At 40.0% G+C, this 24,481-nt stretch overlaps 1 protein-coding gene and 1 long non-coding RNA gene across 2 annotated transcripts; both read right to left on the reverse strand.

Annotated features, from left to right (window-relative positions):
* Window positions 1–1,223: 1,223 nt before the first annotated feature.
* On the reverse strand, window positions 1,224–5,164 carry LOC134641173 (uncharacterized). The gene is made up of 3 exons (XR_010095508.1): window positions 5,141–5,164; window positions 4,322–4,422; window positions 1,224–1,309 (listed from the first exon to the last, which is right to left on the reverse strand). It is a non-coding gene; the product is annotated as an uncharacterized LOC134641173 (long non-coding RNA).
* A 233-nt stretch (window positions 5,165–5,397) lies between these two features.
* LOC134640575 (galaxin-like) lies at window positions 5,398–20,874 on the reverse strand. The gene is made up of 11 exons (XM_063492486.1): window positions 20,834–20,874; window positions 20,714–20,746; window positions 19,571–19,613; window positions 12,695–12,849; window positions 11,965–12,099; window positions 11,400–11,597; window positions 10,608–10,802; window positions 9,881–10,075; window positions 9,091–9,285; window positions 8,326–8,520; window positions 5,398–5,636 (listed from the first exon to the last, which is right to left on the reverse strand). The coding sequence occupies exons 1-11, from the start codon at window positions 20,859–20,861 to the stop codon at window positions 5,398–5,400; spliced, it is 1,611 nt and encodes a 536-aa protein (XP_063348556.1). The 5' UTR covers window positions 20,862–20,874.
* Window positions 20,875–24,481: the final 3,607 nt, after the last annotated feature.

Genomic DNA, 24,481 nt, shown 5'->3' on the forward strand with positions numbered 1-24,481 from the left:
AGTTCAGCGCATTTTCCAAGAGGAAAAAAAGAACGTCTGCCTTTCTCAGACGGTTTCGTGCGAAATGTTTTTTTTCCCTGCTTCGCCTTTCTGGGTTTTTCTGTTCTCACTCTCTTGAGTGAGAACAGAAAATGTTTTCATACTTTCAGCCGCCCTGTTTGACAAAATGCAAACCAGCGTTATATTCCAACTGATTAAAACGACAAAGTTAAAGAACTCATTTTTCACTGGACTTTCTCAGCAATGTAAAGCAGCAACACAAACACACTCACTCTCACACACACACACACACACACAATCACCTGTGTCCGTTGCAGCAGATCTCAGTATGAGGCCAGTAAATTTCCGTCCCACAGCAGTGTTGTCCCGGGCTCCCATAAAACTAAGAACAACATAGAGTCCCTTTAGCTGGATTGTAAGGAATACACACCTCTGAACATTCCTCTCCATCATCTCTACCCTCGTACAAGGTGTCATTACAACAGAGAACTCCACGTTGTGCTGAGCCATACGCAGTCACTCCACAGCACTTGAAGAATCAGAAATAATGCAGTAAATTGCTCAACAATGCACAAACAGCCAAACCCTCTTGTTTGCACATTTAAATGCACATGGGTGAACACATAAATTTATGAGTTTTGACAAAAAGAAGATGAAATACAAAAATCAGGAAAAAAACAAAAACTTGAAAGAATTCAAACATTACACAGATCTCATTTCCACACATAGCATATCTAAAATTTTTTCGTCTTACCAGATTTATGGACCTTTTGCAGTAGTGGTAACCAAAACCAACACCGCTAGACGAGTTTAAACATCAGATTGAAAAACACCCTCACTGTATAAGAGGAGCGGGGTGGAGCTCCAAGCTCTCTCATCGAAGCTGCACAAAAACAACCTTTTTTGTCTGGGATCACTAGGTACCATTGCTGTCAGTTATTTGTGTAAAACTGAACATTGCAGCATGAGGCCCTTCATTTTTAATAACAAAAACTTTAATGAAAAATCTCGCCAAAATGCCATTAATATGTTTTTCCCTTCTGTTTTTTTAAGGAAACAGTGCTTTAGGCTTCAGCCATAATTTGAAAGCTTGATTTCATTTTCCTACAGAAAAAGAGATTAAAACTGTTGAGCTTTGCACTTTACACTGATTAGAAAAACACAAACAGCTGAGCAGGCCCAGAAAAGGAAAAGAAAACCCCAAAAAACAATTTGTACATTACTTGATCTATCCACGGCTTGCATCGAAATACGGATCCACTAAAGCAGACTTCTATACGTGGGTCATACACCCTGGCCTTGCTTTGACCTAAACAGATAGGTGTGAGGGTTGGGGTGGGTTGGGGTTAGGTGGAAAGAGGAGATAGTAGTTACAGTAAAAATAAAACATGTTGCGATTAATGATGTCTTTGAAAGATGACTTAGAGGATCTGAGGTAAATAAGACAAGCCACAATACCCTCTTTGTTGCACACAAGTTGCTTTATTCTCCCTCCTTTGCAAAATACTGACTATAAAATAAAGGAATTCGGTTGGTTTCCAAGTCTTTGTAGGAGGCATCTAGGGCTAGGTTGGTAGAATGAGCTGTCTCCACTATGCATGTCATTGGGCAAGATAGTGAACAAGATACTGAGTTACCACTGATGCATCCATGGTAGTGTGAGTGTGTCTGAATGTTAGATAAAAGTGCTTAGTCCTACATGTAAGTGACTGGGTGAAAGGGATTTATAGTAGAAAGTGTTTTGAGTGCTAAACTAGTGCAGAAAAATGCAAAAAAAAGTACCAGTATTCACGTCAAAAGAAGGATAAAGGTTAACACTACACACCCTGATGTGGGCTGTTAAGCATACCAGACATTGCTGAACAGCCCACATATTATGGAAAGACCAAACCACATGTTTTAAACCCTCCACCTCCGGGCTTAGAGCCTTTATTAATTCTCCACACTGGAATACTTAAAAAAAAGTAAGCAGGGTGAGGTGTGTGCAGCCAAATTGCTGCAAGCAGTCAAAAATGATGGAGAGGGGGGTGGACATGAAGGGAGTGTAAACCCTCAGAAGTTAATGGTGGGCTTATGGTGATTAAGATATGGTGATTTAAAAAAAACAAAAAACTTCTTCTGTGGAGTACAGTAACTGATTTAGATGCCCAGATTTTGAACAAACCAGCTGCTGCACATCCTTTTTTGGATTCAAATCCTGAGTTATCCCTTTTTTTTTCATTGCAAAGCTTTAATGTTTTTCATAGAGTGGTTCAAAAAGATGGAAGCTCTTTCAATTGTGTGGTCTGGGGAAAAATATCAAGACCATTTTCCCAAAGCAATTTAACCTTTTGCTAATATGCACAATGAAATCTTTTTCTATGTAGGGAGAAAAAAAAGTTTTTATTTGTAAGTGAACCACCCTTCTGCGCAGCTTGCATTTTCCATGATTTTGATCTTGGCAAGATGTACTGTCTGGAAAAATAAAGACACACTTCACTGTCTGAAAGTATGATGAAAAAACTACTTAAAGTCTTCAGGGGACCCTTAGAAAAAATTTGTTTTGTCTAACTTTCTAACTGTCAGAGTTATTTACACACCCAAGATAAGAATGTCAATGTGAACTTGTTTGTGAACTTCTTTTAAAACAGTACCTCTTTTTGGGCAAAAGCCATTTAACTTAAGGCCTAAAACTGTCTCTCTGACAAATTTGATTTGATGGATTTATAACAGTGTTGGCGGTTACAGTTAAATTACAACAACTCACTACTTGAACTAAAATTCAGGGTCAGTCATTGTAGTGCAGTGCTTGGTGTGGTTGCCTCACAAGAAGAAAGTGCTGGGTCCTAGTCTGCAGACTGATCAGCTGTCCAGGGGCTCATCCTGCCTCTGGGTGGAAAACAGAGCCTTGCAGCTGGGGTACGTTTCAACCCCATGATGACTCTGACTCTTTCCTGACACTAAACACACTATAATAATTATAGCTTTAAAAAAAAAAAAAAAATCACCATACAGGCATGAGGTCCATATGGAAGGTCAAGTGAGAAAAGACTGTGTATTATGCAGTACCTTATTGACTTGCATAACAACATATCAATGTTCTGTCAGGACTATTGCTGCAAGTGATTAATCGCATTGTTGTAAAAGAAACCCTTAAAGTTCTAAAGCATGGCTGTTAGTAGGAAGACTTCACATAAAGAGTTCATGTATAGATGACAATGTGTCGGATGAATTACTGAATCAAACAGCAATCATTTTATTCTACCCATAGCCATGATCTTTCCTTAGTTATACTGTTACTTCTCTGGGCCTGAGCTTATTTTTAGATAGAATGAGGCTAACTGGAAAACTGTTCTCTGGACTGATGAATCACACTTTCAGCTGCCAACATCATCCAAGCTAAACCGGGACCATTTGTCCATTTGTCACACAATTCAAAAGCCGGCTTCTAAAATGTTATTTACGGGTACCATTATAGAGGCATAGGGCCAGGGTAACTTGAAAGCGCCATTAATAATAAACATGCTTTGGAGGAACATGTGCAGATAAGATTGCATTCTTTTCAGTCTGTAACTATCATAAAAGTATGGCTGATAAACTGATACTTTCCTCAGGATCTGTCACCCAATAAAAACATCTGGCACTTTGTGGAAAACTAAAGAGGCAAAAAACTGGCTAGCACTTGAAAATGAGACTATGAAAACATGCGACTTCAAAAGCTATTTGATCTCCTAATTTCTTACAAATTGTGTAAAAAGACAAGAGGATGCAGCACAGTGGGAAACATGCCCCTCACCTAAAAATTTGGAAAAGGGTTTTTTGGTATTGACTTCACAATGAGAAAACAGGTTACAGTATAATATATAATATAGTTTCATCATCCTAGATGAAAGTTCTTTTACAACATCTTGTGGATAGAGCCTGTTAAGCTTGTTATTTTATCTCTTTATAGTTTTCCATTCTAGGGATTTTCCAAAATGAGATGCTGTCACAAAAGCAAATGATGCAATGTTCCCTTTAGGGGAAATTTATGCTGCAAATAATTTTTTGTTTTTACACGGTTGCATGTAAGATAAACATGTTTAAACTGCTCACTCAGCTCTAACTGCCTTGTTGGAGCGTGGGCTGTTCCTTATCTGATTCATCTCACTCTACAGGCCCACATAAAAACCATGGGATGATGCAATGTCACATACAATGATCAATGATAGATAGAACATCTGCAGGGAAGCTTTAAGAGTGTTCTTAGTTTTGTTTTTGTTTTTGTAGGACTATGCAGAGTTCTTGAAAACTTTCCTTGGCACACACCCACTCAAAGAAACAGCTATGGAGACGGTAATACCTGAGGCGCAGAACCAAAAAGGCTTTTGGTGTCTCTCACAGCAACGATGCGTCTTTGGATTGTAACATGTCGACCCACAGAGATTTGTGTTTGGTTCAGTGCTGTGGACAGACAAACACAGCCAAAATAAACACAAAAACCACTCCATATCACTGGTACACTACCACAGAGCAGAACAGAAAGTTTTAAAAGGTATATTTCTTTTTACCGGCTACTGGATGGCATCACACTTTACTGCGTGTACTCAGATTTCATTCAGTAAAGATTAAATCTGTGACCTCAATCCAACTGAAAAAAATTGGTGGACCAGGCTTAAAGTCAATTATGTGTCTATAAACCAACAAATTTCAATTAACTAACCCCTAATTAACCAATTCTGCCAAGAAGAGTGATCAAATTTATGCCAAAAGCTTGCTCATGGCTACCAAAAGTATGTGGTTTAGGTGCGACTTACTAAGGGACATTTAACTTAGTTGGGGTGTATTTAGACTTTTGGCACTGTGGGGATTACAGAGGATCAAAAATCGTTTCAAACTTGTGCACCCATTGTTTTTTAAATTATTAAAGGTGTGTGCTGTATAGTCACTCATGAAAAACAGCAGTTCAAAGAAATCATTTAAGCACAAATTTACTATGATATTTGTGCCAGTGATGAGTGTATGTACACTTTTGAGCACAACTGTAAATAAACTCAAATTAGAGTAGAACATTTATTACAAAGCCTGAATTCATGATAGTCAATTTTGACTAGATTAAATTTACATTTGTCTACATATGACATTATAGTAAAAATTGATATAGTAAAAACCATTTACTTACCAAAAGTGTTGGAGCTTATGTGTCTGAAAAATATAAAACATAAATGCACACATTCATATATTTGCACAAAAAAATTAAAAGAATGATATTTTATTGCAGTATGTATCTTACCAGTTGTTGAAAACCTGTAAAGATAAAGCACAAAGACTTTTGAAGTGGAAAACCAAACTAAACCAAAATAATTGCCATTAACTCATCATTTGTCATTACATTTCAACATAAATGATGAAGCTAAGAGCTAAATCTTAAATAGATTTCTAAGATTTGCATGAGACTGCATTTGACCATTTCTGACCTTCAGGTTTAGCTGACTCCTTTGCACAGCAAGATGAATTCTTCGGTTGTACCTCTAGAACACCTTCCTTATTCTCACAGCAACACTGAGTCCTGTTGTCATACTGGTTGTGACCGCAGCACCGGTGGAAACTGGAATTCCTCACCAGACTCTTCTTATTATCATTCGGACCACAATGCAGATTTCCCACATTATGCACTCCTGTGAAAACAAATCAGATACTAAAAACTATAAGACTTCTACTTCAGTCATAGCTAATTCATGTTTATCTTGTACTGTACGAGAAACACGTAAACACAATCCTTGAAATGCTGCTTTTCACAGTAAAATGATTAGATTATGATTAGCTCTATTTCATTTTAAACAATATTCTGTGGAAGTTTGTAAAAAAAAACAAAAACAGCTAACTGACACTATAGTTGCTTGGGTTTGTTGAAGCAACTATGGAAAGCTGTAGAGGCAATGACAAAGTCATCACCTCCAGTAATGAGTCTGGATTTTATTGGATTGCTGTATGACATGTCTGTGAAGGTTCTCAGTCATCCAGGTCATTGTAGTCAAATGAGTTTGCAAAGAAAAGTGTCTGGACTTCTTTAAGTTGCTTGAAGACGTTTCACCTCTCATCCGAGAAGCTTCTTCAGTTCTAAGGTCAAATGGCCGAGAGTCCCAGATTTAAACCAAGTGGGAGTATCCCCCCAAAGAGGGACAAAGGACCCCCTGGTGATCCTCTAATCACATGAGCCAAGGTGTGAAAGCGGGTGTGGGACCTAATCAGCCAGGGTTTCAGGTGAGCTCATTGTGAAACCTGGCCCCACCTTGTCATGTGAATTCCTGAGGTCAGATGGCCCAAGATGTGAGTGGGCATTAAGGCGTCTGGGGAGGGAACTCAAAACTGGATTATAGATGGCAGACAGTTGGTGTCGTAAACCACCGCCTCTGTTCAAAGATGGTCGCTCACAGTGGACATAGATGGCCTCTTTCACTCCTCTTTCAAACCATCTGTCCTCTCTGTCCAAAATGTGAACATTGGCATCCTCAAAAGAGTGACCTTTATCCTTAAGATGCAGATGGACTGCTGAGTCTTGTCCTGTGGAGGTGGCCCTTCTATGTTGTGCCATGCGCTTGTGAAGTGGCTGTTTGGTCTCTCCAATGTAGAGGTCTGGGCATTCCTCGTTGCACTGTACAGCATACACCACCAGCATACAGCCTTCGTTGTATTTGAAGTAGAAGCCTTCGTTGTATTTGAAGTATGTTGTGGCTTACCACAACATACTTCAAATACAACGAAGGCTTCTACAGACAAAAACATGGCTGTGCCATGGGCTCCCCCGTGTCACCTATTGTAGCCAACCTTTACATGGAGGAAGTAGAAAGGAAGGCTCTTGGCTCTTTCAAAGGAAGAGTACCCAGCCACTGGTACAGATATGTAGATGACACCTGGGTCAAAATCAAGACACAAGAAGTGGACTCCTTCACTACGCACATTAACGCCGTGGATAAAAACATCAAGTTCACCAGGGAAGACACAAAGGATAACTGTTTGCCTTTCCTGGACTGCGTCGTGCACATTGAAGAGAATGGCAACCTCAACATCGAAGTTTACCGGAAGCCCACACACACGGACCAGTACCTCCTCTTTGACTCCCATCACCCGCTGGAACACAAACTTGGAGTAATCAGGACCCTACACCACCGGGCAGAACATGTTCCCTCTAAGCCTGAAGGGAAAAAGAAGGAACACACACATGTAAAGGAAGCACTTAAAACATGCGGTTATCCTAACTGGGCGTTCATAAAGTCAGCAAAGAGGCACAGAAAAGAAGATCAGACACCAGCGAGGGAGGATAAGAAAGACAGACGCAACAACGTTGTCATCCCCTATGTAGCCGGTGTATCAGAGAAACTCAGGAGAGTTTTCTCCAAGCACGACATCCCAGTGTACTTCAGACCCAGCAACACACTCAGACAGAAACTGGTTCACCCGAAAGACAAAACTCCAAAACACAGACTTAACAACGTGGTGTATGCTGTACAGTGCAACGAGGAATGCCCAGACCTCTACATTGGAGAGACCAAACAGCCACTTCACAAGCGCATGGCACAACATAGAAGAGCCACCTCCACAGGACAAGACTCAGCAGTCCATCTGCATCTTAAGGACAAAGGACACTCTTTCGAGGATGCCAATGTTCACATTTTGGACAGAGAGGACAGATGGTTTGAAAGAGGAGTGAAAGAGGCCATCTATGTCCACTATGAGTGACCATCTTTGAACAGAGGCGGTGGTTTACGACACCAACTGTCTGCCATCTATAATCCAGTTTTGAGTTCCCTCCCCAGACGCCTTAATGCCCACTCACATCCTGGGCCATCTGACCTCAGGAATTCACATGACAAGCTGGGGCCAGGTTTCACAATGAGCTCACCTGAAACCCTGGCTGATTAGGTCCCACACCCGCTTTCACACCTTGGCTCATGTGATTAGAGGATCACCAGGGGGTCCTTTGTCCCTCTTTGGGGGGATACTCCCACTTGGTTTAAATCTGGGACTCTCGGCCATTTGACCCTAGAACTGAAGAAGCTTCTCGGATGAGAGGTGAAACGTCTTCAAGCAACTTAAAGAAGTCCAGACGCTTTTCTTTGCAAACTCCTTTGATTGCTGTATGACAACTATTGGAGGATCAACAACACTGTAGACATGGCAGATCTTTTTTAAAGGCAGATTTATTAATTAGTCTGTAATTCTATGATGTTTACTCAATCAAATACATTTCTCGCCACAGTCTGATATGCATTAAGACTCATATGTACAATATGACAACAAGTGCAACTGTTTTTATTGGATTCATCACACACAGCTGGCATGAAAGTGTACAAAGTAATAAGTTACCTGCGGTGGAGCTCTTGTCACAGCAAGATGAATCCTTCGGTTGTACCTCTAGAACACCTTCCTTATTCTCACAGCAACACTGAGTCCTGTTGTCATACTGGTTGTGACCGCAGCACCGGTGGAAACTGGAATTCCTCACCAGACTCTTCTTATTATCATTCGGACCACAATGCAGATTTCCCACATTATGCACTCCTGTGAAAACGAATCAGATACTAAAAACTGTAAGACTTATACTTCAATCATAGCTAATTCATGTTTATCTTGTACTGTACGAGAAACACGTAAACAAAATAATTTGCAGTACTCCTTTTCACAGTAAAATGATTATCTTATGATTAGCTCTATTTCATTTTAAACAATATTCTGTGGAGGTTTGTGAAAAACAGCTAACTGACAGCATAGTTGGCTGGGTTTGTTGAAGCAATTATGGAAAGCTGTAGAGGCAATGACAAAGTCATCACCTCCAGTAATGAGTCTGGATTTTATTGGATTGCTGTATGACAACTATTGGAGGAGCAACAACACTGTAGACATGGCAGATCTTTTTTAAAGGCAGATTTATTAATTAGTCTGTAATTCCATGATGTTTACTCAATCAAATACATTTCTCGCCACAGTCTGATATGCATTAAGACTCATATGTACAATATGACAACAAGTGCAACTGTTGTTATCGGATTCATCACCCACAGCTGGCATGTAAGTGTACAAAGTAATGAGTTACCCACAGTTGACATGTAAGTGTAAGAAGTAATGAGTTACCTGTAGTGGAGCTCTTGTCACAGCAAGATGAATCCTTCGGTTGTACCTCTAGAACACCTTCCTTATTCTCACAGCAACACTGAGTCCTGTTGTCATACTGGTTGTGACCGCAGCACCGGTGGAAACTGGAATTCCTCACCAGACTCTTCTTATTATCATTCGGACCACAATGCAGATTTCCCACATTATGCACTCCTGTGAAAACAAATCAGATACTAAAAACTGTAAGACTTATACTTCAATCATAGCTAATTCATGTTTAGCTTTGTGTTTATGTGTTTCTCGTACAGTATATCCTTACAATACTGCTTTTCACTGTAAAATGATTATCTTAAGATTAGCTCTATTTCAGTTCAAACAATATTCTGTGGAAGTTTGTAAAAAAAAAAAAAACAGCTAACTGACACTATAGTTGCTTGGGTTTGTTGAAGCAACTATGGAAAGCTGTAGAGGCAATGACAAAGTCATCACCTCCAGTAATGAGTCTGGATTTTCTTTGATTGCTATATGACAACTATTGGAGGATCAACAACACTGTAGACATGGCAGATCTTTTATAAAATATGGTATCGCTTGCACAGAGTTTTGAATTAAGGGAGAAAAATACACACAAATGTGGCAGGTTTATTAATTAGTCTGTAATTCTATGATGTTTACTCAATCGAATACATTTCTCACCACAGTCTGATGTGCATTAAGACTCATATGTACAATATGACAACAAGTGCAACTGTTTTTATTGGATTCATCACACACAGCTGGCATGAAAGTGTACAAAGTAATAAGTTACCTGTAGTGGAGCTCTTGTCACAGCAAGATGAATTCTTCGGTTGTACCTCTAGAACACCTTCCTTATTCTCACAGCAACACTGAGTCCTGTTGTCATACTGGTTGTGACCGCAGCACCGGTGGAAACTGGAATTCCTCACCAGACTCTTCTTATTATCATTCGGACCACAATGCAGATTTCCCACATTATGCACTCCTGTGAAAACGAATCAGATACTAAAAACTGTAAGACTTATACTTCAATCATAGCTAATTCATGTTTATCTTGTAGTGTACGAGAAACACGTAAACAAAATAATTTGCAGTACTCCTTTTCACAGTAAAATGATTATCTTATGATTAGCTCTATTTCATTTTAAACAATATTCTGTGGAGGTTTGTGAAAAACAGCTAACTGACAGCATAGTTGGCTGGGTTTGTTGAAGCAATTATGGAAAGCTGTAGAGGCAATGACAAAGTCATCATCTCCAGTAATGAGTCTGGATTTTATTGGATTGCTGTATGACAACTATTGGAGGATCAACAACACTGTAGACATGGCAGATCTTTTTTAAAGGCAGATTTATTAATTAGTCTGTAATTCTATGATGTTTACTCAATCAAATACATTTCTCGCCACAGTCTGATATGCATTAAGACTCATATGTACAATATGACAACAAGTGCAACTGTTGTTATCGGATTCATCACCCACAGCTGGCATGTAAGTGTACAAAGTAATAAGTTACCTGTAGTGGAGCTCTTGTCACAGCAAGATGAATTCTTCGGTTGTACCTCTAGAACACCTTCCTTATTCTCACAGCAACACTGAGTCCTGTTGTCATACTGGTTGTGACCGCAGCACCCGTGGAAACTGGAATTCCTCACCAGACTCTTCTTATTATCATTCGGACCACAATGCAGATTTTCCACATTATGCACTCCTGTGAAAACGAATCAGATACTAAAAACTGTAAGACTTATACTTCAATCATAGCTAATTCATGTTTAGCTTTGTGTTTATGTGTTTCTCGTACAGTATATCCTTACAATACTGCTTTTCACTGTAAAATGATTATCTTAAGATTAGCTCTATTTCAGTTCAAACAATATTCTGTGGAAGTTTGTAAAAAAAACAAAAAACAGCTAACTGACACTACAGTTGCTTGGGTTTGTTGAAGCAACTATGGAAAGCTGTAGAGGCAATGACAAAGTCATCACCTCCAGTAATGAGTCTGGATTTTCTTTGATTGCTATATGACAACTATTGGAGGATCAACAACACTGTAGACATGGCAGATCTTTTATAAAATATGGTATCGCTTGTACAGAGTTTTGAATTAAGGGAGGAAAAATACACACAAATGTGGCAGGTTTATTAATTAGTCTGTAATTCTATGATGTTTACTCAATCGAATACATTTCTCACCACAGTCTGATGTGCATTAAGACTCATATGTACAATATGACAACAAGTGCAACTGTTGTTATCGGATTCATCACACACAGCTGGCATGTAAGTGTACAAAGTAATAAGTTACCTGCGGTGGAGCTCTTGTCACAGCAAGATGAATTCTTCGGTTGTACCTCTAGAACACCTTCCTTATTCTCACAGCAACACTGAGTCCTGTTGTCATACTGGTTGTGACCGCAGCACTGGTGGAAACTGGAATTTCCCACCAGAATTGTCTTTTTATCACTTGCACCGCAACACAATTGCTTGTCCTTGGCAAAAGCCTCTGTGGAGAATAAACATGGAAATTCTTAACTCTTTGGCCTCAACCATAACTAAGCTGATAAGCCTCTACAACATTCTGCCAATGTTGATTAGATTTTTTCCACTTGTATATTGTTCTACTGAAGAACGAGGGATCCTTCTACACAACATTACCGTATGTTCAAATGAACATCTAGAAGCAAAAATCCATTTTCTTTTGTTTCCACTGTTTCTCCTTACTTACATAAAATAAGTAAGTTTTGCAGTGGAAAATCACAACTCTCAAGAAGTCCTATTTTTTGTTTGTAACATTGTCTGTTTTTGAATTTTGCCTTTTAATTATATACTATATGGTTAATATGATGTTTTTCATCAGTGTGTCTGCTCACCTTTACCGCAACATTCAGCCATTGGTCCAGGTTTTGCAGTGATGGTTGACTGACAACATATTTCACTGACAGGGTTGTAGGGCTTCAGCCCACAGCAGTTGGACACCTTTTCACTCAGACCCTGAGTAACATTGGCTGTAAAATAAAGACCCAAACACTAGAACCAGTGTAATAGCTGAAAGTGTCATGTTAAGTGTTAAATGGCCCACAGCTGTTCAAAAAAAGAAATGTTGCAATAGCTCTGAATAAATGGAAACATCTAACTTAGTGATAGCAGATGAACACATACAGATGCGTGCAATGAATCCAGACATCCCATCATTACTTTATTGTTCTTTTTCTGTTCATTTGCACTCTGACAAAAAGCATGCTAATTTACAATAACAACAACAAGCATCCAAAAAGTTCAAACATAGCTATCCATAACTGGGTAATGATTTTAGTATTACAGTATCTGCCATGATTTTTTTTTTTTACCAGAGTAGGGGGTGTATACAGTCAACTTCCAGTTTATTCAATAAATTAAATTCTGTATTAAAAACAAATTTTAGTCTAAAGCAGTACAATTCAACTGCTTCATAAACTGCAGCCTCCAAAATAGCCAGAAAGGTCGTTTTTGTGCTCTTTAACTTATTTTCTATTTAGATTTTTAATTTAGGTGCTTTTCTTTATTGGCCAGTTACAAAGTCAAGATTTCAGTTTCAGTTTAGCTAGGTTTCAAGTTCTTTACCTCTGAGAGTGTTTCCGTCTTGTACTTTGCAACAGGTTGCTTTTTCAGGATTGTAAGGTTCCTTTCCACAACAAGACAGACTTGCCCCTGGGTAAAGTTTGTTTCCACAGCAAGCAGCTTCTTGGGTGTCATACTTTGTCCCATTGCAGTCTTTTCTGAAAAGCACAGATAACCAAAGCCTATTATCAAAGACCGTCATTTCCATAGACTTAACAGTGCATATAGAAAATTGTTATTTTACACAGTCAAACCTAGGGAGATTACTCCCTTTACCCTTTGTACTAATGCCCTCTATTGGACAACTATGAAAATACACTAAAAAGTAGCAACAGGAGCATACCCATAAGCTGTTTATAGAATTTTTAACACCTCCACCCTTGCTGTGCTGACACAAAATTTATCTGAATAGGTGACATTTTAAAACCTCCCTCTACTCCAAATGTCAAAAACTGGAAGGTACTTCTTAAAATCCCAGCTCAAAGTCGAAGTTCCTCAGAACTTTTTTTTACATTAACTTGTCTTAGTATGTCTTCCATCACATCTTTCCAACTGGTTTAAATGTAGAAGCTCATGGGTACTGGTTTAGCTCTCTGGGATGAGCAGATGAGCAGGTGACCACTTGACGTATGGCTAGGAGCGGCCAGCCCAGGTTTGAATCTGACCCATGCCCCTTTACCATACATCTTCCTCACTCTTCTAATAAGGCAGTTTAAACTTGGTTATTTCCATTATAGCTTACAGGACATTTATACTTCTGATACATACAATTTAAAGCTTAATGATTAAAAACAAAAAGGTTTATGTATTCTCAACTGATTCTTTGAAGATGTGAAACAGACTACCCCATCATCTTGTAGTAGAAAGTGCTTTAGGTGCTCATATTGAGTAGAAAGGCACTATAGAAGTATCAGTCCATTTACCATTTTCCATTAACTCTGCCTCCTGGATGTCAACCTCCTGTGTTCTTTTAGGCACCACTGTCTCCTTTTCTAGGCACCACATCAAAGTGGGTCTCATTACCATTTTGTAAACCTTCCCTTTCACTCTTGCTGCTATTCTTCTGTCCCAAATCACACCTGACATTCATCCCACTTCCACCACGAACCTGTCACTCCTACCACACACCATTGTCTCACTGTTTCCATAGATCGAATTCATCAGCCTCATATCTTTCTCTGTCATTCCTGATTTCTTCATACAGTATCACATTTCCTCTCTTGGCACCTTGGCACTCCACCAACACTCTCAAAGCTTACATTGCTTTCATAGTGTTAGTACAAGGACACCTCTCTATTTTTCTCACATTCCTCCACAGGTATGCCATCTGAACCAATTGCCTTTCATTCTTCAGCCTCTTCATTGCGGTCTTCTCTTTCTCCTTACTAATCCATTCAAAGTTCAAGGTTCCTTTATTTGTCATTGTAAAATACAATATACGAGGTAATTTACTGTACTACTGCTTAAAAAGATGGCACTCCCTATAGTATAAATAAAAGTTCAATTCAATTCAATTTTATTTATATAGCGCCAAATCACAACCTCAGCTTACCACAAGGCACTTTGCATTGTAAGGTAAAAACCCTACAATAATAAAGAGAAAATAAAGAAAACCCAACAATGATATGACACCCTGTGAGCAAGCACTTTGGTGACAGTGGGAAGGAAAAGTTTCCCACTGATTAAATGCAGAGTAGTGTACAAACAAATATTGTGTGTGAAAAAGATCAGTGAAGAATAAACACGCCGTGCATCATGGGAATCCCCCATCAGCCTACACCTACTGTAACATAACTATGACTATGTCTACACTAGCCCGGATAAATTTGAAAATGGTGTATACGGCTGAAAACACTCCACACTATCGTTTTCATTTGTTTTCACAAAGTTATTCATCCACATTGAAACAGGCGAAAACACTTCTGTTCCAGTACTGCGCATGCGTGAAACGCAAGACGATTTGACCTGCCTCATTTCTGTCAGTCATTTATTTATTTTCTGGCTCTTTGAAACGTCGCGGCAAAATGTTGAGGAAAAGCACCGAGTGTTTCAAATGGACTTACAATGAGGTGGAGTTGTTGCTGCGAGCAACACAAAAGTACAAAGTTGCAAAAGTGAGCGAGAATTAAAGAATTTGAAGAAAAGCTATCTGAAGCATGTACAAACTGATATTAATCTTTAGTCTTAGTGTGGACGGAAGGCCAAAACGGAGACAAAAAGATGCGTTTAGTGTGGACATGGCCTAAGGGAGAGTTCAGGGTCACCTGAACCAGCCCTAACTATATGTTTCCTCAAAAAGGAAAGTTTTAAGGAAAAGTTAAGGAAAGTTAAGTTCTCTGCCTTTTAATCTTAAAGGTAGAGAGGGAGTCTGTCTACAGAATCCAAACTGGAAGCGTGTTCCACAGAAGAGGGGCCTGAAAGCTGAAGGCTCTGCCTCCCATTATACAATATCTCACAAAAATGAGTACACCCCTCACATTTTTGTAAATATACAAATATATCTTTCCATGCGACAACACGGAAGATATGGCACTTTGATACAATATCAAGTAGTCAGTGTACAGCTTGTATAACAGTGTAAATTTGCTGTCACCTAAAAATAACTCAACATACAGCCACTAATGACTAAATTGCTGGCAACAAAAGTGATTACACCCCTAAGTGAAAATGTCCAAGCTGTCCTCATAGTGTCAATATTTTGTGTGGCCACCATTATTTTCCTGGTGGATGTTAGAGACCTTTTGATCCTCCATCTTCCCTTTGAGGATTTCCCACGGATGCTCAGTAGAGTTTAAGTTTAAGAAAAATGCTTGGCCAGTTAACTACCTTGCTAAATTTGTTTAGCAAGGCAGCGGTCTTTTGGAGGTGTTTTGGGGGTTGTTATCATGTTGGAATACTGTCCTATGGCCCAGTTTCTGAAGGGAGGGGATCATGCTCTGCTTCAGTATGTCACAGTACATGTTGACATTCATGGTTCCCTCAATTAACTATAGCTCCCCAGTGCCAGCAGCACTCATGCAGCCCCAAACAATGACATCCCACCACCATGCTTGACTGCAGGCAAGACACTCTTGTCTTTGTACTCCTCACCTAGTTGCCACCACACAGCCGTGATACTATCTGAACCAAATAATGCTATCTTGGTCTCATCAGACCACAAGTAATCCAGGTCCTTATTCTGCTTGTCTTCATCAAACTGTTTGCGGGCTTTCCTGTGCATTATCTTTAGAAGAGGCTTCCTTCTGGGACAATAGCCATTTGATGCAGTGTGTGGTGTATTGTCTGAGCACTGACAGGCTGACCCTCCACACTTTCAACCTCTGCAGCAATGCTGGCAGCACTCATACATCTATTTTCCACAACTTCTGGATATGACGTCGAGCATGTGCACTCAACTTCTTTGGTCGACCATGGCGAGGTTTGTTCTGAGTGGAACCTGTCCTGTTAAACTGCTGTATGGTCTTGGCCACCGTGCAGCAGCTCAGTTTTAGGGTGTTGGCAATATTCTTCTAGCCTAGGCCATCTTTATGTAGAGTAACAATTCTTTTTTTCAGATCCTCAGAGAATTCTTTGCCATGATGCGCCATGTTAAACTTGCAGTGACCAGTATGAGTGAGTGTGAGAGCAGTAACACCAAATTCAAACACACCTGTTCTCCATTTGCACCAGGGGCCTTGTAGCACTAATGAGTCACATAACACCAGGGAGGGAAAATGGCCAATTGGGCACAATTTGGACATTTTCACTTAGGGGTGTACTCACTTTTGTTGCCAGTGGTTTAGGCAATGATGGCTGTGTGCTGAATTATTTAGAGAGGCAGCAAATTTACACTGTTAGACAAGCTGTACACTGACTACTTTACATTGTATCAAAGTGTCTGTCACGATCCTGGGTCCTTTGACCCAGCGTTTTGAGTTTTAGTTTATGTTCATGTTTATGTTTAAACCCTTTAGGTTTTCTAAGTTCATTTTTTATCATGCCCAGGTTGTTATAGTTCTTTGTTATTAGATTCCCCTTGCGTCTTCCAACCCCTGTTAAGTCTCCCTTGCCCTTCATGTGTTTCATGTCTGTGTCTTACGTTGTCAAGTTCAGGTTGTCATGTCTGCGTCTTATGTTTCCTGTTTTATTTTGAAGAGGTCTTGTGTTCCTGTGTCCATCGTGTTTAGTTTTACTTTTCCACTGTGACGTCGTTTGTTCATGTGTGTCAGCTGTTTCCCCATGTGTTCCCACTTCTCTCATTAGCCTCCTGTGTGTATTTAGTCTGTGCCTTCTCATTCAGTCTTTGTCGGATTGTCTGCGTTGTTCCCATGCTATGTTCTGCGTTCAGGTTTTTTTATATATCCTCATCACATTGCACTGTTTAGAGTTTGTTTATTTTTTCTATTTGCCAGGGTTTTTCATGGTTCATGTTTCCTTTCTAGTTTACCCAGTTTAGGTTATTGCTTAGTTTGCATTGTTTTCGCCCTTTTATTTTGTACTGTTCTGTCTGCTTCAATAAACAGCTCATCATCAGTTAAGTTTGAGTTTTAGAATGTCTGCACCTGGGTCCACTCCTCACACTCCATGCAGTTTGCCTCGGCAGACTGTGACAGTGTCATGTCTTCAATCTTGTCCCATAAAAAGGTATAACGAAATATTTACAAAAATGTGAGGAGTGTACTCACTTTATTCAAATACTGTACTTTTAAATACTCCAGGATCCACATGTAAACCTACAGTCTTCTCTACTGGAGTGATATGGTACTACTGAATTAGATTCTGAATCAAACAGGGAGTCAATGAAAATAACCCAGTATAGGAGAAATAGTCCCTGTCAGTACTCTTGCTGCAGCATTCTGGATCAATTGAAAGCACTTCAGGGAGTTGTTGAGATAAGTTGATAATAATGAATGACAGTAGTCAAGCCTAGAAGTGATAAATGCATGAAGTAGCTTTTCAGCATCACTCTGATGTTCTTGTTTCTCTCTCCCTCCCTCTCCTCTGCCTGGGTGGAACTCCTTGCGAGTTCCCGCCTCTTGTCTACAAACCTGCAAATAATCACTCACCCACTGCTCGTTATACTTCCTCTCCAGCTACTACTTAAGACGACAGCTCAGTATTTGTCATTCCTGGATCGTTGCACGATACTCGTCAGTGTAGCCCCAGCTCTTTGCTGTTTATTCTTGTCTCTGCTGTTTTCCTAACTTCTAACTGTGCTCTCTTGTATATAGATCTTCCTGGACCTGTTTATCCCTGGAGTGTGTTCATGAGCGCAAGTGTTTTACGAGTGGCGTGTGTGGTCGAACAGGAGTGTGGAGTGTTTCCTTCCCCCTCCCTGGATTCCCTGGAGCCCCCTTTCCCCTTGCATCTTTGTATATAGCACCTGGTGACATTGTAAATAAACTGTTTATCTTCTGTGTCAACAGAGTCCTGCGCTTGAGTCCACTTATTCACTGTGGCAGACACCATATTTCTAAGATTTTTGGGGTCAAGTACAATAATGCCCACTTTATCTGAATTTAGAAGTCATGTCTTTATCTCTTCAAGACATTCCTGCAGTTTAAGTAATTGGTGTGTGTTATCTGGCTTCATGGATAGACAAAGTTGGGTATCATCTGCATAGCAGTGAAAATGTATGCTATGCCTTCTAATGACACTGCCGAAGGGAAACGATATGGATCAAACCACTGCAGCGCAGCACCTTTCATACCTACAGTGTCAGTAATTCAAAGTGCCTGGATATGCTTTAAACATAAAATAAATGTTATACCTTTTACTTTATTTAGTTGACTTTATAGCAGCAGTCACAGTGATGACAGACTTTGAGTGAAAACTGTTCAAAAGCCCAGTGGTGTGTGTTTTTCATGTCCTGCACTTCCTGATTCAACACTTCTCCATCCTTCCACTTTTGACTCTCATGAGCTTTTCAGAATACGCCTTCCACCCTTTCAGCAGACTGTCTTTACTCATTGTACATTTCTATCTCTAGCCTTAGTCACACAAACTTGTTACAGATTTTTCCAGGTCAAAAGTCTCTGTCTAGCAAATCAATAGAAATTATTTTCTCATTTCTTAGTGTGCAACTTAACATATAGCTCACTATAAGCCTTGTCCTCTGCTTTTGTCACCTCTCTCTTTGGTCTACCTAGCCCAATACTCCCGTCTACCATCCAGATCTATGGTCCTGGGTCTGGGACCCAGGTTTTTGACTTTATATTGGGAATTTTTGACTCTTTGCTTCTATTAAGATGATTTGGGTTTGAGTTTTAGTTTTCCTAATGTCTTTGAGTTTATGCATATGTTCCCCAGTCGTGTCCTTGTGTTTCATCTCCCTTTTCTGTTCCAATGTTCCCCTCTTTGTGTTGTCTGTCACGTGTCTCCATGTCACACCTACCCACCACTTCCTTATCACCTAGGTTCCCTTCACACATGTTGACTGAAGTCTATTCCAGTCACCAGTCCCTCACTCCTGGAGACACGCTGTTCCATTTCATTCAACTTACTGCAGAATTCCTCTTTTCTAACTTACATCTAAATTCTGGGTCATTGGCACTGCCTACAATCACAATTACTCACGATCCTGCCTTACATTCTCTCTGTCTCCACAACACTATTGTCATGATCTTTGCCCAAAACCTTTGACCCAACCCTACCAACTTATCCGGAGTTGGCACTGCACTCATCTTTGCCGCCGCCCTCGCAAACACCATCATCTGCACAATCACATAACCACTCTGCCTCAACTGTAATACAATTGTTCTAACGCTAAAATTGCGAGGAGCCGTATCTATACAATGAGTTCTCTGTAGTCTATAACCAAACGCTTGACCTTTGAGCAGCCGCCAGAAATTAAAAAACACATTACGCATACACAAAGCGAGTGAAGAAGCAGTGACTCACCCACAGTCGTTTCCGGAGGCTGCATTTGCTCCTGCGGCAGAAACTGTCAACAAGCACAAGTTGAAAATGATGAGTTACTAAAAACTTGGGCTAAAATTGAATAGCATTAGGAATATTGATTGTCTACGGTAGACGTGCAAAGAACCACAGGTTAAAAAAAACAAAAAACAAAAACAAAAAAGACTGACGGTAAAACAGTGGTCTCTATTTTCAGTGATTTAATCGAAGAATTTGAACATCTCTGGAGGCGGTTATAGATTTGTCCCGGGCATTTACAACTTATAATACGCCCTCAAGTTTGAATGTACTATTTAAAGGTCTACATGCACGAGAGGCTCTTAATTCACATTTGCAGATGCCTATGCACCTTTTGAACTATTTCTGTAAATATTCTTGCAAAACACACACAAATGTTTGGGAAGCACAAACAAATCCTTTTGCTCCAATAATATTCCCCAATACCACTCGTTAACTATACAAGATATATATGATTCTACAGTCTGACGTCCCTGAAGAAACCACGAGAGTGCCCCGGGGTGTCTTCAAAGCGAAGAATCGGTCTGCCGCCTACGCCCGGACGTCACGCATCTGATGCTATCACCTTTCCCATTCTTTTTCCCACAACGCCACAGTATATTATTGAAAGATGAAAAAAGATGAAAAAACAACAAGACACACACCACAAGACGTTAGCTGATTTATATATACCTGTTCATATGTTTGTGTTCCAGGTGTTGCATGTTGTTTGTTTGTTGATAGAGGTGAGGCAGTTGGTGATACATTGTGCATTTCTATTTACGCTATCCCTTTATTACCCCCCCCCCCCCCCTTTTTTTTTCTGCCTGTCATATATATATATATATATATATATATATATATATATATATATATATATATATATATATATATATATATATATATATACTACTGTTATTAATTGTAATACTGGCAGTGGGAAGTGGGAAAAAAATACCTTGCCTCCAAGCATTATTACATATGACATGACGCACGGTCTCTCTCTCTCAAAACTTCCACAAACAGCGCACCAGCAGTCGGAATCATATCAGTTGTGTCAAGCAAGTGGCCCTATACACGGAGCCTCACAACTCAAAAAGAACTAATAAATAAATCAATGTCACTTACCACAATCAGTAGAGAATCCAAAAATCAGCCAAGCTAAAGGAACAGGTGGAGAACCATCATTATATAGCCTTAAAAATACTCAAATTATATCTATTTCAGCAAAGGTACGAAATAACCTACCAAACCCGAGAGTCTGAAGCAGGTACATCTCTAATCCTTTTAGGAGAATGTGTCTTCCCATTGAGTCTGAGAGGCAAACATATGCGGCTAAATAGTCTAATTAGCCCCACCTCCCACGTAATAACGCCTAAAAATATGTCATTTATAACCAGAGGGTCAAGGTAGCGGGCGCACACAACCAGAGCGCTTGATAACATGGTATGCAAACCAAGAAGCTCCGCAGCAATATAAGACTTGTAACATGCAGTTGTTAAAGTATGCAGCTGCTCTAGACAATATAGATTCCAATTTTAAACACACCGCACTCAGGTGTGCACTGACTATTTCTATACCTGAAATAGATTCCACTGAGATGAAGATTTATTAAGCGCAACCTGGCTTTCCTGTCCTGTTGGTGGGTTCAATTTTTAGATAGTCCAGATCTGATGGTGAACACTTTTATCTCTGTCTGTTACTGCAGCATTTTACTTTGATGTAGTTCCCAAGTCATCCATGGGAGTTAGTTTGTGAAAATTCAGTTTTTCATTCAGCTTGATACAAGTTTTAGATGATGAAATCTTCTTATAAGTGACGACAGGCTGTTTGAAAAGTGATCGTCTTTGAAAGACATCGTTAACATGTCACACAGGTAGACAATATGGTTCAGCCCACATCGTCGTATGCTGGCGAGAGCTACCCAAATGCTGCTAGTTCCCATCTGTTTGTCATGAGGAGCGCTGCGCCTCTACATGTAGTCCTTCTGATAATAGGATCCTTATTTTAACTTACATACCGTACATATTCCAATCCCCGAGGAAAATATTGCTGAATCAATTTAGAAAGTAAAAAAAAGAAAAACAAAAAGAAAAAAGAGAAAAAGACAGAAAAAAACAGTTGAAGTAAAGGTCCTTCATTCCATGTAATCCAGCTGCAGTGATAGCACTGTAGACAGGGAGGGACAGGAAAACAAAAAGATCATCAAGGACGTGAATTCGACTCCATCCCAGGCCACTCGTCCAGTAGATTATTTTACCGCTGACTTTAAAGGCTGATTAGGCTTGACTTGTGCTGTAAAAACTCACTAATAAATCATGTCGAACATACACTCCAAGCTCAAATCTTCGTGTGTGTGTGTGTGTGTGTGTGTGTGTGTGTGTGTTTTATGTTCTCTCGACTCACCTGCTTCATGACTCCTGACTTACTTTGCAGCGTTTAGCTCCATCTTGGCTTGGAGATGACGCTTCCGTTTACTTCCAAGCGTCCGTTTAACCGGTAACTCGTCGAATTATTATCTCCAGAATATCAGGTAGAAAGTTTTGTATGTTGGCAAAAGACTCATTTACCTGTCTGTGCAGGTGGTGCGCCACATTAAGCAATCGTTGTTGACAGATCCCTCATCTCACAATCGGGAACAAAAGAGATTTCTGTTTTTTCTTTTCCTTTTTTTATGTATAAATATAAAAAATATTTATTTATGTTGGTAGATAGCACATGGTTAATGGGTTTATGAGTATTGAGTGGGTTATATATAAAATACAGGAATTGCCCGTTTTGCAAGTATATTTATGACTCTGCGTCATTGTACCTATGTGTTCCACATTATGAACAATCCAGTGTCCTTTTTGGCATCTTAAAATGTATTTATAGAATTGTGATGAGATATGTTTGACAGACTATAAGCATACATTTACTACCATTTAAATACGTGAAAGTTCTTGGCACAAGATCACTTGTATAACACCTGTATTCTGTGGTTTTTTTGTGCGTTCGCTTTTGATCTAGGGTACTTCATGTTGTATGCTGAACTTGTTTGTCTGGTTTTCCTTCGATGTAGTCTACTAAAGCCAGTTTTCAGTGAAGCAAATTTTCTTTGGTGGCAGGATCTAAAAAGAGGTTGTATGGGAGAATCATCTGTTAACACGATTTAGAAAACATTCGGTCTGACATGTCATTCTGTGCTTGATTGGGTGTGACTCAGAATGGTCGGAGACAGAAGAATGTATTTCTAACAGATATTATTAGTGTTTATTTACATCTTCATTTTATTCTTGACATACATTATGTTCACGGGCAATCAAACTATTATGTTTTAGCGTTAGGTATGAGACCCAGAAGCAAAGTTTAGGCAGGCAAGGGGTGGGGGAGCTTCGGGGGAGGGGGGTTCCTGTGTCGTTTGGTGCAAGGACGGCCTGCTTGCGCATTCCCGTTGAACTGACATGGTTATGTTTCGGTGTTTTGCAGGTGAGCACAGGTGATGTAAGTAAAGTGATGTTCAAGGAATGTACTGTCATAAAATTACATATCGCTGTTGTTTGCAGTGTAAATGATTTACCTTGAATGAGTTTGCGTGAAACACAATACAAATCAGAGTAGCATACACTGAGTTAATTCGCATACAGACGACAAACCTGTAAATCAATGATGTGTATTTTAAACGTTGGCACATTTATATTTGATATACTGTTAGGGTTACTGCTGGTCTCACAGCGAATAGTTGTCTAACAAATAGCACATGCATGGTGATCTCATGATGACTTGACAAAACACACTGTAACGGGTCCTGACGGGAGCACGCGGCTGAGGATCTGGAGGAGTTGGCATATGGAGGACCAAACGAGTCACACAGATTAAACTAAAGAATTATGTGCTTATATAGTAAATTGTGCAATAAAATATGCATGTGTAAATTCATTTATGAATTCATTTTTTAAATTATTTTATTAGCTGATGTAGCGGACAAACAGTGTAACTCCCTCCAAGTTGAAAAACAGACATAAGGCATTCTTGATATTTGCTGGCATTTATTGGACACATGTGCCACCAAAGATGCCGTGAGAACTGTACAAACAACATAAAATAATCAATTTTCACAGTAAGGCGTTCTCATAGAGAATAAATAATAAAGTATATTTTTCAACAATATGAAAACATTCACAATTTGACTGTAGCTGTCGCACTGGAATGTGTTAATAAGGTGATTGTAATTTTCAAATTTGGATGTTTAAGCTGGTTCCTATGTTGTGTTGTCGCCACCTACTGGTGGACCCGAGTATGGCGCTTTGTGGTGCGCATGCTTTGGGCCAGTAGCGGTTTTTGATATGGGCGACATGGGCGGTTGCCCAGGGCGGCATCGTGGTGGGAGGCGGCATCACGGGCATCGGCAAAAAAAAAAGAAATTGCTCGTACTCATGCTGCCCCGACGTCATTGAGAATGGCATAGGCACCGATCGGTTTTATATCGCCCATTTGCTGGGAGTAAGGGTGCCCTCCGTTTGCGAGGTGCGCCTGCTGCTTGCGGCACAGGCAGGAGAGGGCGGGGCGGCGGGGGATTCTCTGGCTGGCTGGAGCAACATCTAGATGGAGTGTTCGCCCAGGGCGCCAAACAGGCTAGGACCGCCACTGCTTTGGACGCATGTCCATCAAGCGCACATGTTGCCAGACTCTGAAGACTCGAGCCAGAAAGAGAAGGCTGGCTTGTGTGCAAGGTGAAAATATGGACGATATGGACTGCAGTATGGACTTTCAGTAGAAAGGCGCACAGGGTATTGTAACCCCTATAGACATGGTTACTAGTTTTTGCCTTGTATTTTTATTTCCGACACCCCTTGAACACACTTTGATTTTCTGTAGTTCAGTGAATGCAACAAAAGCACGCTGCTGCATTAAGCT

Source organism: Pelmatolapia mariae, linkage group LG14 (assembly GCF_036321145.2).
Source record: "Pelmatolapia mariae isolate MD_Pm_ZW linkage group LG14, Pm_UMD_F_2, whole genome shotgun sequence".
NCBI classification, from domain to species: Eukaryota; Metazoa; Chordata; class Actinopteri; order Cichliformes; family Cichlidae; genus Pelmatolapia; species Pelmatolapia mariae.